Genomic DNA, 15,309 nt, shown 5'->3' on the forward strand with positions numbered 1-15,309 from the left:
CACCACTGCCATCCTTCTCCAGAACTTCTTCATCTTTCAGAACGGAAACTCTGTGTCCATTAAACAATAACTCTCCATTTCACCTGCCTCCAGTCCCTGGCAGTTACCTTCTGTCTCTATGACTCTGACTCCCCTAGGTACTTCATATATGTGGAATCATGCAGTATTTGTCTTTTTGTGCCTGGCTTATGTCATTTAAAATATTGTCTTCAAGATTCATCCATGTTGCAGCACATGATAGGATTTTCTTTCCTTCCTTTTTCCTTCCTCCCTCCCTTCCTTCCTTCCTTCCTTCCTTCCTTCCTTCCTTCCTTCCTTCCTTCCTTCCTTCCTTCCTTCCTTCCTTCCTTCTTTCCTTCCTCACCCAAGGACATGCTTATTGGTTTTAGAGAGAGTGGAAGGGAGGGAGAAAAAGAGGGAGAGAAACATCGATATGAGAAAGAAATATTGATCTGTTACCTCTTATATGTGCTTGCAACACAGGCATGTGCCCTGATGCCCAACTAGCTGAGCCACACTGGCCAGGGCTCCTTTCCTTTTAAGGCTCAACACTATTCCATTGTACTTACATGCCACATTTTTTTCTTATCCTCGCCTGATTTTTTTTTTCCATTGCTTTTAGAGAAGGGAGAGAGGAAAGGAGGGAGGGAGCTAGGTGGAGGGAGGGGGAGAGAGAGAAAGGAAGAGAAACATTTCATTCAGCAGCCTTCTCATGAGTACCCTGACTGGGGATCAAATCTGCAGCCTGGGTATGTGCCCTGATCAGGAATCAAACCCGCCACCTTTCGGTCTACAGAAGACAGTCCAACCAACTGAGCCACACTGGCCGGGGCGATACATTCTTCGTTTTGTTTTTCCATTCATCTGTTCATGGACATTGGGTTGTTTCTGTCTTTGGGCTATTATGAATAATGCTTCTATGAACACTGATTTTACAGAATGAGTTTTTAAGAGTGAAAATCCGATCATGACATTCCTGTGCTCAAAATACTCCAGAGGCTTCCATTCACACTTAGCATAAAATCCGAACTCTTTTACATATCTTACAAAAATGTATAAATACCTGCACCATACCTCCTCTCTTATCTTATTCATTTTTCTATATAGTATACTCGTTACCTGACAGTTTATTATATGTTTATTGATATTCTCTCTCTTCCTCCAGAATAGTACCTCAGTGAAAACAATGTTTTTTTTTTTCTATTGTGTTTTTACTCTCTTTCCAGTGCTTAGAACAGTACCTGAATAGCTTGAGAAGTATTTGTTGAATGGATGAATGATAGATAAATAACTACATGGCAAATAACTACTGACTTAATGAATGAGCTGAAGTGAGCTTTAACATAGTTATTTAAATGCATTTAAAGAATCCAAGTTTAAATCTGAGAAAGAATTTTCCATGTAGCAGGTAGGTGAAGAGAGAGATATGGAGGATATTGGCAACTTATGAAGGTCCTGCAAGAGGTTAAAATGATCCTGGTCGAATAGTAACAATTCTTAATATTAATGAGAATTATGATAGTAATCCATTCTAGCATATAATAACCGTAAATTATGTTGCAGATCCATGACTATCTCATCACAACCACCCTATGCAAGACGAGTAAATATGGAGGGCCAATTGTATTTTACAGATGAGGAAACAGAGGTTCCAAGAGATTAAATCACTTATTTAAGGTCTTGCAATGAGTGGCAGGTCAATAATACAGGCCTATTTGACTGACTCCAGAGCCACCATACTTCATTTCTCCTCGTTCATTCATTCATTCATTCATTCATTCATTCATTCACATAATTTCAAATTTAACAGTTTATTCATTGACATTCTCCTACGCTCCAGGCAGTGTGTGAAGTGTTGAGCATTAGTGAACGCAGTCCCTGCTTTCAAGAGGCTTGCAGCCTAAAATAGAAAGCTGACGTTAATAAAGTATGTACTGACTCACGTATATTTATAAACTGAGATAGGTGTGTTAAAGGAAAGGCAAGATTGCATCAGAAACTACAACAACGGCACCTCACCTGATTATAGTACCCAGGATTCTTCCCTGAAGAAGTAAGTGATCCTGGAGCTGAAAGCTGATGAATGAGCAGAAGTTAATTAGGAAAAGTAGAGAGAAATGGGGAGAACATTCAGGTTGAAGGGTCAGTATTTGCAAAGGCCATCCTGCAAAAGGAACCAAGATCTTCTGGAGGCTGGAGGACAGAAAGCCAGGGGTGAGCAGTATGAAGTGAGACTAGAGAGGTAGCAGGGCCAGAACACCATAGACGTGACAGTAATATGATTTTGAGGGTTTTTTTGTTGGATGAGTTTGTATTCATCACTGGTGAGAATACAAATACAGCCTCTATGGGAGTAATACATCAATAGCTACAAAAAGTAAGAATATGTAAAATATCATATATACAGGGTTACTTTTTTTATTTTTTCAGATTTTATTTATTTATCTTTAGAGGGGAAAGAAAGGAAAGAAGGAGAGAAATATCAATGTGTGATTGCCTCTCATGCATCCCCCGCTGGGAACTGGCCTGCAATCCAGGCATGTGCCCTGACTGGGAATCAAACTGCAGTACTCTGGTTCACAGGCCTGCACTCAATCCATTGAGCTACACCAGCCAGGGCTTATACAGGGTTGTTTATTGCAACTATTTTTAATAGCAGATGACTGAAAATAATGTGAAAATCTGCTGACTGGTTAAATTAATTGTGGTACATCATACAAAAGAATAAAATGCCGTTGTGAACATTACTGAGTTATGATACCTATTTACTAATATGGAAATATCTCCAAGATATATTAATTAGGAGAGGGTTGAAAATTAACTCTGCATAATTTGCTGCTTTTGTATTTAAAGGAGAAACATAAGTTTATATCAGTATTTGCTTGGTTGTAATGAAAAAGCTGTGAAAGTATACATAAAAAACTAATTACAGGGGTTATGTGGGTTGGGAGAGTCTGGGAAGATGAAGAACAAGAGTAGGAGGGAGCCTTACCAATTTATACCTCTATTGTTGTTTGTTTTCAGCTCATGTTACCTACCTATTGAACAAAAATGAACACATACATGGAAACATAGTTTTGCCCTGGTTGGTATGGCTCAGTGGACTGAGTGCTGGCCTGCGAACCAGAAGTTCTCCAGTTTGATTCCCAGTGAGGGCACATGCCTGGGTTGTGGGTCTGGTTCCCAGCTTGTGCAAGAGGCAACCAATTGATGTATCTCTTGCACATAGATATTTCTCTCCCTCTCTTCTCCTCTTTCTAAAAATAAATAAATCTTTAAAAATAGTTATGACTTTTGTCTTGAAGATAATGAAAAGTCATTGAAAAATTTTAAGCAGTAGGGTGACATCAGATTTGGCTTTAGAAAAAAATCTCCCAGGTTGCAGTGTGAAAAATGAATTGGAAGAAGGCCAGAGTGAATGCTGACAGGATTGCTAAGAGATCATTGTGAACTACAATTTGATAACATTTCACACCCAGTAGAATGGCTGTACTGTACTAATAAAAACAGTAATAAGTGTTGACACAGATGTGGAGAAATTGGAACTCTTATACATTGCTGGTGGGAATGTAAAATGTTGTGGCTATTTTGAAAAATAGCCTGGTAGTTCCTTAAAAAAATTATATACAAAGTTATCATATGACCCAGTATTTCTCTCATTGGCACCTACCCGAAAGTACTGAAAATATATGGTCACACAAAAACTTGTATGTGAATGTTTACAACAGCAATATTCATAATAAGCAAAATAAAAACAATTAATTTTTTTATTTTTATTTTTCAATGAAGAATGTTACTTGTACAAGTCAGAATCTGATATCAATTAAATGGTGACAGCTTTGCCAATAAACAAGAATGTGCTCTTCCATGGCTAGGAAGGGAGACTGCCATAGCTGACAGGTCCTAAAGACACATGGGCGTAAAAACAATTTAAATGTCCATCAACTGACACATAAATAAACAAAAGTGGTAGATACATTCAGTGGCATATTATTCAGTATTTCCTTTATAAAAAGAAATGAAGTATTGATTAATATTACAGCACAAATAAACCTTGAAAATATTATGCTAAGTGAAAGTAACAAAAGGCCACATACTGTACAATTTTCCATTTATGTGAAATGTCTGGACTCTGAAAATTTATCGACAGAATGATGATTAGTGGTACATACAATGCTTTGAAACTAGAACTATATTAGTTAAGACCAGTTTTTATAAGATGCTTAAGTATGCTTTAGAAGAATGAGTATTTTTAAAGTTTTGGGTGCATGTTTCTATATACTTATATGTTTATTAAATCAAGTTTGTGCCCTGGCTGGTGTGGCTCAGTGCATTGAGCACTGGACTATGAACCAAAGGGTTGCTGGTTGGATTCCCAGTCAGGACAGGTGCCTGGGCCAGGTCCCCAAGAGGGGGCACGCAAGAGGCAAACACACATTGATGTTTCCCTCTCTTCCTCCCTTCCCCTCTATCTAATAAATAAAATCTTTAAAAAAATCAAGTTTGTTAATTGCGTTATTAAGGAAAAAAAAAAAGGCCATTGCAGTAATCCTGTCAAGAGATGATGGTAGTTTGGGAGCAAGAAACATGAAAAGTGCAGGGATTCCACAATGCAATGGTGTTGGAGGGAGTTGGGAAAGAGGCGAAAGATGGAGCCATCAAGGATGACTTCCTCGATTCCTGGTTTAAGCAATTCTACAGCTGGGAGCCAGGAACTCCCTTTGCCCTTTTTAATGGGTAAGGGCAAAGGGAGTGTCTACATATGTATGCCTCGGAGGATTTTTCCTGAGCCACCTTCCTGGTTCCGCCTGGAGGAGTGTCCTTCCTTAAGGCCTGGGACTGTTCCTAGTTTATGCAACTCGACAGACGGCGGAGCTATGCAATTCAGATGGGGCAACCGAGGAGAGATTAGGAAATCTCTGTATTCCCGACAAGAACGTTTCTTTACTTCCCACAGAGGCTAGGAGGGAGGTGGCAATATTGAGGCTTTGTGCTGAGACTCAGCAGCTTCCCTCTGGTCCCTAAGCACTTGGTATATATCTGTGTTGCAACACTTTATCAGGGTGTACTGTATTGACATTAAAAGGTGTTACACCCACAAGGCAAGAAACTGCCCAGAAGCTCTCTGCATTCTTAAGGGCTTTACTCTGAAACTGACTCAGCCCGGTCCCAACCCGTCCCTCCTTGTTCCACAGGCAAGGATTTCCGGCTCACCCACTCCGCACCCGCCTCTAAAGAGCTTGGCTCCGCCCCTATCTCAACCGTAGTCCTCTAGCCTGTCAGGGACTAGAGTGATTGATGAACATATTCTCCAATCATAATGCCGAATGACCACATAATTACCAATTAGGTGGTGGTAGAGGCGGGTGCCGAAGCCTAGGTTGGCGGTGACCAGGAAGTGAGAGCGGAGACTGAAAAAAGGACAAAGTCGACCCCAGGCGGCGGTGTAAAGGTGAGGGAGCATCTGGATTCCCCAATTTCCTCCTTTTCCCTTTCCTGGGTCAGGGGTCCCTTGGCAGCTGGAAGCCAGGATCTCCATTTGCCCTTTTAATGGGCAAGAGGGTGTGTCTACATATGTAAGCGTTTGAGGATTTTTCCTGAGCCACCTTTTTGGTTTCTCCTACATGTTCCTGGTTGGCCTCGAGAAGGTGGGGCGGTGGGCAGGGGGGTACCCACCTCTGGCCTTGGTCGAGTAGCTCAGTTGGTTATAGCGTGGTCTCCTTATGCCTTTGTTGCGGGTTCCATCCCCCTATCAGTGCATGTACAGGAATTCAATAAATAATAAAAAAGAGAAAGGTCTGTCTCTTAGCCTGAGGTGGGGATGCTGTCCCCTGCCCTGTTCCTGGGGAGGGGGCGGTAAAATGTTCAAAATCCTTTCTTAATCTGTGGTCGGTAAAGGTCATGGATTCAGTCACAGAAAGGGAGATGAGGGGCGGGGATATCGTGCGGACTCTGCACCTCTCTTCGGAGTTAGACTTCCAACTGCGGCCAGAGGTAGTGGAAGGTGGGGCAGCCCTGGGAGCTAGGTTTCTGTGGTTAGGGAAGCAGGAATAAAGTAGATATTGAGGGCAAAAGAACGGGTGGAAAGACACATTTGTTATGTGGAGGTGAGGGTACTTGTCAGAGCGTACTGTAGAGCTGGAGGCATTGGGGTGGGACTCGGTCTTTAAATTCTCTTACCACCTATGGGCCGTCAACGTTTTTGCCTTCATTTCTTTCTCCTCAGGCTGCAGGAAGCACCTGACGATGTGGAATCCCAATGCTGGTAAGTGTTTGGTGTGGGGCGGGGGACACTCTTCTCCCACCCTAACCCTTTAAGGATTGTGTGAGAAACTGAATCCCCTTCATTTTGTTATTTGTTTTTCAGAGGCTCTGGGCAATTCTAATTTTAATTTATTCTTTGCTTCTTCCACCAGGGCAGCCAGGGCCAAATCCGTATCCCCCTAATGTCGGGTACCCTGGAGGTTCCAATCCTGCCTATCCACCGCCTGTCAACCCTGCCTTTCCTCCAGGCCCCTTTCCCACTCCCCCGCCAGGAGCTCCCCCGGGGAATCCAGCTTTGCCCCCAGTTGGGCCCTCTTATCCTGTGCCACAACCAGCACATCCAGGAGGCCAACCATCAGGTCCCTACCCCCCTCCATACCCACCACCTGCCCCTGGAATGCCTGCTGTGAATCCGCTGGCTCCTGGCATGGTGGGACCAGGAATGGTGATGGACAAGAAGATGCGGAAGAAAATGAAGAAAGCTCATAAAAAGATGCATAAACACCATAAGTATGGCAAGGTTAGTACCCTCTGGAGCTTGGCTAGGAAGGGGTGTTCCCTCAGAGAGACCAGGCAAGTTGGGGATAGCCAAGGGGGATTCACAGCCTGAGGACATGGGGCAGTGATTGTGTTGCTCTGGTAGATGGGTCTTCTTCTCTAGGAAAGATTCCTACTGTGAAGAATCTAACATCTTGAAAAGAAATATTAGGCTAATTGGTCCTTCTCTCTGTGAGGGGCAGGCTGACCTTAGAATGGATATCAGATTCAAAAGGCACTCGTCTGCTTTTCTCTCTCCCAGAATTTCTGTCCCCTTCCTTACTTGCAGATGAATGTTTTAGCCCAAAGTATGCTTGTGTCTGTAATTTATTCCTTGCCTGGGCATTGGCTCTGGTAAAGAAATTTGAGAAACTTGCTCCAAATGCAGTATGTTAAAGAGTGTGCATTGAATTAAGATGGTTTAATCCTCTTCTGTATTTTCACTCCTGAAGAAAAAAATCCTTGCTTTTGCTATTTAAGGGACAGTCTGATTTAAGACTCCTGACCTTCTTAGACACTGGGGTGGAGGGGTAGGACACCAAAGAATGTCCCATGGAGTGATCAAATGTCATTTGGATCTGATGCTATCTCCTTTCCCCTTTCCCCTTGCAGCATTCCTCCTCCTCCTCCTCTTCCAGCAGTGACTCTGACTGAATGCAGGGTCTGGACCCTTCCCTCAAGTCTCCAGTTCTGCTCTCCCATCAAGCTTCAGATGCCATCTTGCACTGGGGGAAATTGGCCCTTTTGTCCCTCTCCCCCTCTCCCCCAGTCTAAGCCTCAGCCCTAACTGGTTAGGGGAAATGGGAAAGCAAATTGCCATGGGCCAGCAAAGGCCATCTTCTCAGTGCTTGGATAGAACTTTTAGTTGAGTTTTGTAAGAGAACTATTTTTTGAAGATGGTGAAACTTTTGAGCTAAATACTGAAGACAAGTCTAAGATCTAGAGAATGTGGGGTTTTTTAATTTTAATTTTTTACCTTTTTTTGTAATATTTGTGGTTGGGGAGGTGTTTTGGAAACTTAATTATGGGAGAAAAGAAACCAAAGAACAAACTGTACCTTTTTTTTTGTTATTGTGGCACACTTGGGTGATTTAATGGCAAATACTTTTCCCAGCATGCCTTTAATTGATTGCACTAACTGCAAGGCTGCTGCAAAGTGGAGTCTATTTGGTGATGAGTTCTGAATGCCTTTTTGGAATCTAATCTCAGTATGCATCTCAAATCCTTCCCTCATTCTCCGATTCTCAGTCCAAATAAAGCTGTTTCTCTTGGTCTCCGTTCACCTGTGCCATTACCTTGGTTGGGCCCAGCACATTCTACTACTTTTGCTGCCCTTCCACAGACCCTTTAGAGTGCATCAGGTTTGTAGAAAGTAACCAGAGCATCAGCAAGCAAGACACCATACTGCCTCTATGTTTCTAAATTGGTGGGAACATTCAGAATTGGTTTAGGCTTAATGGAATGAGTCTTCACTGTCTTCCCTTTAACGAAGGGCTATAGGTCTTCAGCATAAGTTTTTGTATCTGTTACAGAGGTTTTTAACCCTGGCTGCCCATCAGCTATCAGAGAGTAACTTAGGACTTTGCCCCAAATTTATTGAATAAGACTCTTTAAGAATGGGGTTCTAAAAATTACTTTTAAGAAAGTGTGCGGGTGATTCTGATGTACACCTAGAATTGAGGGCCATGCATAGTATGACACATTAGGTTCTCCCAGATCTGTAGTCTAGAGGAAAAACATCCAAGAGAGCTGATTGATAAAGATAGATGCTACAAAATGCCAGAGGGCTATAAACCTAGAAATGACCAGGAAGGGAAGGAGGAGTCTTTGACTAAAGATGACTTCATAGAAAAAGTGACATTTCAACTACCTCTTGGGCCTTGAGTGTGAAAATATGAGTGGAAAAAAATTGAGAGTGGATATACCAAGTAGATGGCAGACAGGAGCTGGGAAAGGAATGTGCTGAGGTTAGATGCTACAGAGTTAGGAAGCTCCGTAGTATATTTTGGGATCACAGGTATCCCAGAATGACTTCCTGGAGAATTGTTTATCGAGGAAATACGGAGTTCTGGGGTACTGAGGCTACAAAGGTGGATGAGAGTAACCTGCAAGATCTAATGGATCAGACAGACACGTGACTATGTGAATAGGTTATAGTACAGTTAAAAAGGAAGACCACAAGAAAGACAGGGATTAAGCAGTGGGGGAGCAAAGGAAGGAGTGACTGCCACTGAGAAAATGAGCTAGGTTTGGGCTGGGCCTCAACATGATAGAGTCTTTCAGTCGGTAAATAGTGTCAGTTAACATTGAGCATTTATTATGTGCCAGGCACTGAGTGCTTTATAACTTGTGTAATCTTCACAGCAACTCTAAGTTAGGTACTAGTAGTCCCATTTTGTAGGTGAAGACTTGTCAGGATTTGAAATGAGGCAGTTAGGCTTGAGTCTCTACTCTTTTTTTAAATTAATTTCTAGAGACAGGGGACTGGAGGGAGAGAGAAAGGGAGAAAAACATCAATCAGTTGCCTCTCACATGGCCCCAAACGGACATGGCCCACAACCCAGGCATGTACCCTGACTGGGAATCAAACCACCAACCTTTTGGTTAGCAGGCTGGTGCTCAACCCACTGAGCCACACCAGCTACAGCTTGAGTCTCTACTCGTAATCCAATGGATTTAAGGCAGTAGTTTTATAGAGGCACAGAGTTTTAAAGATGTAGAATGAAAGTTCAGAAGTTCCCGAACCTGAGTTCCCACTCAGGAGCCTGAAAGCAGAAGGAAATGAAGCTGAAGGCGGGGAGATGAGCTAAAGAAGGGAGTGGACTTGAGAGGTGTTTCTGAGGTGTGGGCCACGGGGCTTGGGGGTTAAATAGGGGCTTGAAGAACAGAGAAACAGTATTTTTAGCTGGCTGTATTACATCCATGACTTGTCCCTGGGATAGGTGATATGAAATAAATGCTTGAGATCTTCCTATATTTTAGGGCTAGCTTCTAATTTTATTAGGAAAGCCTAGGCTAATAATGCCTGCTTTTTCAGTGTTCTGGATTTGGGAACTATTCTAATGCTTTTTTCCAGTCACTCTCCATTTTCATTTATTCATCAGCTCTTCTTTTTTGAGGAGAGGGGAGATGTAGGCACTGGGGGATGGTGAGGTGAAGAGAAACAGATGTTGACAAAGGAGAAATGAGAGACAATGAGAAGGGACCAGTGTGGTGTAGGGGGCGGGGTGGGGTATGGGAAGCAGGGAATATAGAAAAAACAAGTGAGTGAGAAAATCCACTGACTTTCTACTTTTAATAGAATGCAGTGTGGCGTTGGTGGTATAGTGGTGAGCATAGCTGCCTTCATAATAGAATGCATATCTCCCCTTCCTGGCATTTCTAGCTGTATACAGAGCACCTTGCTGTTGTGTTACTATTGTTTCTCAAAAGTTTATTAACTTCTTAAAAGCTGAAAATATATATATATACTTCAAATATTTTATTTATTTTTAGAGAGAGGGGAAGGGAGGGAGAAAGAGGGGGAGAGAAACATCGATGTGTGGTTGCCTCTCGCACACCCCCAACTTGGGACCAGGCATGTGACCTGACTGAGAACCAAACCAGTTAGTTACCTTTGGATTCACAAACCAGCACTCAGGCCACTGAGCCACACCAGCCAGGGCTGAAAGTATATTTTTAATAGAATGCTCGGTAAAAAGTAAGTTCTCCTTTCATCTCAGATTCTCAGTTTCCTCCTCAAAAGCAACCAGGACTATTAGATTCTTTTGTATACTTCCAGAGCTATTCTGCATAGTTATGTCCCCATCTCCACCCCACCTTTTTTATTTCTACCTCACATTGTTCCTATTGCCCCCCTCCCACTTTATATCAAGTGGAAGCATAGTATAGGCCCTCTTTTGGACCTAGTATCTTCTCATTTAATAATTATCTATCTTGGACTTGATTCCATATTTGTGTGAGTATACTCGATGTAGATATTTTTTTAACTCACCCAAAGATATATTTATTGATTTTTTTCTGAGAGAGAGAGATGCAGAGAGAGAGATTGATGTGAAAGACATTGATCAGTTGCCTCCCCCATGCACCCTAACCAGGGATTGAATCTGCAGCCTGGTTATGTGCCCAGACTAAAGATCCCACCAACAGTCTTTTGGTGCAGGGATAATGCTCCAAGCAATTGAGCCACTTGGCCCGGGTGATAACATTGTTTTAACAGCTTTCAGTTTAATCCACCAATCTTTTATTGCTGGAATTTTAGATTGTTTCCAGTCTTGCTATCACTTAACTGCCACAGTGAACCTTTTACGTATATCTTTGCCAGGGGCTGAAAATTGGACACCGATGGCTGTATCTATGAGACTTTGAGGGACCACTCTGTTAAATATCAGACATTTTCAATAAAGAGTTATATTTCAAACTGGAAATTCTAGCAACAGTGGACCCACATTTCTAAAGGCAGAAATATGGCCCTCAGTAGTGGTCATTCCTTATAGATGGGTCCTGTACTTTCTAGTCTTCTCACTGTCCTTTCATTTTCTTGTTGCCTTTCTTAGGCCAGCTTCTCCGATTACATTACTTGCTTGGTTCCTGGAGCATTGGATTTGTGTCCTCTCTTTAGTACATCAGTTTAAGACTTTCAAGGTGATTGTTCTCAAATGTTTTTGTCTTAATGCCTTTACCACTCTGTGTCGTTCTTTTCTTACAAGAAACTAAGTATAGCAAGATTTCCACACAATTGAGAATGGGAAAGGAAAGGAAACCCATGAGATCTAAAATACAAATTGCCACTTCAGCTTTGCGGGCTGCCAGGCATGGGATGAGTCTATCGTTTGCTACCTTGGGAATCATCGCCCTGTATCTGGTTGTTCTGTGGCCCCAGGCAGGTTCACTCACTTGACTAGCTTGGCTCTATTCTGAGGAGAATTTAGTGATTCATAAAATTGTCCGCTATTGCTGTTAGGTGCATCCCATCTTTCTTTTTCAAAGCTGGCTGCAATTGTAGACCATCCCCAATAGTAGCTGTTAGAAGAGGATGATGTTACTTTATCAGCTTCAAATTTGATCTTTGTTTTGTCTCCCACATTAGAGATGATTTCATGGATAGCCACTCATCTTCACTCTGGCTCTCAGAACTCCTGGGGTAAAATGACCCAAGTGTAAAATCTTGAAATTAATCTGACATTCAGCCCAAGCCTCACAGTAAGCCTGCTCCTTAGTTTGCTCTTTTCTGGGTATCCTAACATTATCCTACTTTGTTTCCTCTCTTTCAGTATTTGTTCTGGCTCTTGCCTTTGCCAAATGAGACCTTTTATTTCTATTTCACATTGTTCCTAAGTCCACTCCCTCATTTGGGGGTGGTGGTGGTGGTTGGGTAGGTGGGAGTGAGGAAAGGCACTGGGGTCTCCGAACCTTATTTCCACTTCAAGAAACTACCCCTCTTCACCTGGCTGTTGTAGCTCAGTGGATTGAGCGCGGGCCTGCGAACCAGACAATCGCAGTTCGATTCCCAGTCAGGGCACATACCTGGGTTGCAAGCCAGTTCCCTGCAGGCCAATTCCCAGCAGGGATGCACAAAAGGCAACCATACATTGATGTTTCTCTCCCTCTCTCTCCTTCCCTTCCCCTCTAAAGATAAATAAATAAAATCTTTAAAAAAAAAAGAAAATTATAATATTAAAAAAAAAAAAAGAAACTACCCCTCTTCAGATCACACCATTGAATTGGGTTTGCCCAGACAAACTTGACTAACATGAAGGCTAGAACTAATACCCAAAGTATTTTAGCAAAGTTTCAATAACACTGCATGTATTGTCTCTTTCAATTTCTTTCTCCTTATTTTGTCTTATTCCCTTCCAGGGCTCTTCTCCATTAAAGAAAAAAAAATTTAATGTGGCCGTGGCTGAGTGGCTTAGTTGGGTGGAATGTTGCCCCCATGTACCCCCATGTACCAAAAGTCTGACAGTTTGTTTGATCCCTGGTCAGGGCACATACCTAGGTTGTGGGTTAGATCCCCACATGCCATGTGGGTCAGGGCATCTATGGGAGGCAACAGATCAATGTTTGTGTCTCATATCGATGTTTCTCTCTTTTCCTTTCTCTCTAAAATCTATAAAAGTATTCTTAGTTGAGGATTTAGAAAAAAAGTTTTAATGTGGAAATTTATGAGTAGAGAAAGAAGTGTAATGGATCCCTATGTTCCTGTTACCTAGCTTCAGTAATTATCAACATCTTGTTCCATTTCACATATTTTTTCCAATTTTTATTAATGAAAACTATTTTTTAAAAGTTTAAGCCCTGGCTGGTGTAGCTCAGTGGATTGAGTGCTGGCCTGTAAACCAAAGGGTCTCTGATTCAATTCCCAGTCAGGGCACAAGCCTGGGTTGCAGACCAGGTTCCCAGTAGAGGGTGCGTGCAAGAGGCAACCACACATTGATGTTTCTCTCCCTCTCTTTCTTCTCCTTTTCCCTCTGTCAAAAAATAAATAAATGAAATCTTTAAAAAATAAATAAATAAAAATAAAAGTTTAAGCAGTACAGTGATCACCCATAAAACCTATCACCTACACTCAATAATTGCTAACACTTTACCACACTTACTTCATTGACATACCTATGTGAGCCCCCTGAATGTTTGTTGCATAAATCATGACCCTTCACCCTTAAATAGTTCATCATGAACCTGTTTCTTTTTAATTTTTAAATTTTGTTAATCCTCACCCAAGGATATTTTTAATTGATTTTAGAGAGAGAAAAGGAGAGAGAGGAAAGGAGAGAGAGAAACTTCGATGTGAGAGTGAAACATTGATCCATTGCTTCCCATATATGCCTTGATCCAGTATCAAACCTGCAACCTAGGTGTATGCCCTGACTGGGGATCAAACCCTCAACATTTCGGTGTATGCAACGATGCTCCAACCAACTGAGCCGCCCGGTCAGGACTCATCATATGCCACCTAAATATTGTAGTACTTCCTACATAACCACAAGTACATTATTACACTTCAGAAAATTAGCAATACTTCCTAATATTAGCAAATATTCAGTTCATGTTTGAATTTCCTCAATTGTCCCCAAAATATATGGAATTTAAAAAATCACAGTATCCAAACAAGATCTACACATTACTTTAGATCATTATTGCCTTTTTAACTTCTTATTCCTCCCCCCTTATTCTTTTTTTTTCTATTACATTGCCTTTTTGAAGAGAGCAGCCTAGTTATCTTGCAGAATGTCCCACATTCTAGATTTGCTGATTACCTCCTTAGTGTAATGGGTTTAATTTGTTTCTTTTTCCCCATGTAAATATCCAATAAATTACAAATTAGGTCTAAAGGCTTGATTGGATTAAGATTAAACACTTTGACAAGAATACTTCATAGATGATGCTACATGCTTCTTATTGCTCTTCATCAAAGACCACATAATGTCAAAAGTTGTCCTATTATTGATGCAAAATTTGATCACTTGCGTAAGGTGTTGACTATCAGATCATTCCATTTTAAGTTATTATTATTTTTAAAGAGATTTATTTACTTATTTTTAGAGAGGGGAAAGGAAGGAGAAAGAGAAACATCAGTGTGTGGTTGCCTCTCACGCCCACACTGGGCGCCTGGCCAGCAACTCAGGCATATGCTCTGACCAGGATTGGACACAGGACCAGAAGCACTCAACCACTGAGCCACACCAACCAGGACATAAGTTATCTTTTCTTTCTGCGATTTGCAAATAATCTGTGTTGTGATATTTGGCACCATGATAACACCCTGTTGTCTAACAACCTTTTGATTACAGTTTTGGTAATTTATAACACTTGCCTGAATCAATTATTTCATTTTGGGTTGTAGAACGAATGGGGATTTTCTTATCCTTTCATTGCTTATGCATTTATTAGATGGCACTCTTTTAAAACAGAGTTTTCCCTTATCGACTAAGAATCAATTGCAGTTCTTCCTAAACTGAGAGGGTAAATGCTTAAATCTTTCCTTTTAGTTAGCAATTTTCAGATTAAGGAGTTGGTGTAAAAGTTACCTTCAGTGTAGCAAATTCGTTTTGTTCTCTCTCTGTTTTTGAGTAACTAGATTTCCGAGGTTTTCCCGGTTCTTATCTCAGATGGATGTCCTCAGCCATCTCTTTTTCCCTCGTCTCCTTTATTCTCCGGGACTGCCAACTCTCTCCGCACTTACGCCTGGACTTTTTAAACATCCCACTAGGGGCCACTAGATTCCTCACTGCCCCCCCACCCCCCACCCCGCTGCCGCTCTATCATAGACTTCGCTATGTGCTACCAGCTGTTGTATCGCTGGTGCCGCCGCTTCCATGGAGCCGCTCTAGGCTATTGGGAGGCCGTCCTTATTGCGTGGGGAAGGTTTGGCCGGCGCGGTCGCCTCGCCGGCCCCCGGGGCGGTTAGCGCTTCCGGGGTCGGAGGGTGCGCGGGGTTGAAAGCGGGCCGCTCCGCCCCGTCCCCCTCCCAGACCAGCAGAGGCAGCAGCCGGAGCAGCCGCAGCC

The 15,309-nt window shown here is 42.2% G+C and overlaps 1 protein-coding gene and 1 non-coding gene across 3 annotated transcripts; one reads left to right on the top strand and one right to left on the bottom strand.

Moving 5' to 3' along the window:
* Positions 1-3,788: 3,788 nt before the first annotated feature.
* LOC119043554 (small nucleolar RNA SNORA24) lies at positions 3,789-3,919 on the bottom strand. The gene has a single exon (XR_005081441.1). It is a non-coding gene; the product is annotated as a small nucleolar RNA SNORA24 (small nucleolar RNA).
* Positions 3,920-5,375: 1,456 nt separating this feature from the next.
* Positions 5,376-8,073, top strand: PRR13 (proline rich 13). 2 transcript variants are annotated; one of them, XM_037137553.2, is made up of 4 exons: positions 5,376-5,452; positions 6,227-6,265; positions 6,417-6,784; positions 7,414-8,073. In XM_037137553.2, the coding sequence occupies exons 2-4, from the start codon at positions 6,247-6,249 to the stop codon at positions 7,453-7,455; spliced, it is 429 nt and encodes a 142-aa protein (XP_036993448.2). In that variant the 5' UTR covers positions 5,376-5,452; positions 6,227-6,246; the 3' UTR covers positions 7,456-8,073. The 2 variants fall into 2 exon arrangements, with proteins under 2 accessions (XP_036993448.2, XP_036993449.2); XM_037137554.2 differs by lacking the exon at positions 5,376-5,452 and adding an exon at positions 5,555-5,576.
* Positions 8,074-15,309: the final 7,236 nt, after the last annotated feature.

Source organism: Artibeus jamaicensis, unplaced genomic scaffold (assembly GCF_021234435.1).
Source record: "Artibeus jamaicensis isolate MK-2021 breed Jamaican fruit bat unplaced genomic scaffold, CSHL_Jam_final contig_233, whole genome shotgun sequence".
NCBI classification, from domain to species: domain Eukaryota; kingdom Metazoa; phylum Chordata; class Mammalia; order Chiroptera; family Phyllostomidae; genus Artibeus; species Artibeus jamaicensis.

Excerpts from the sequence above, each read along its gene's own strand:
- PRR13 (XM_037137553.2), top strand. Across the intron at positions 6,785-7,413 it reads AACACCATAAGTATGGCAAG|CATTCCTCCTCCTCCTCCTC; the intron begins GTTAGTACCCTC and ends TTCCCCTTGCAG.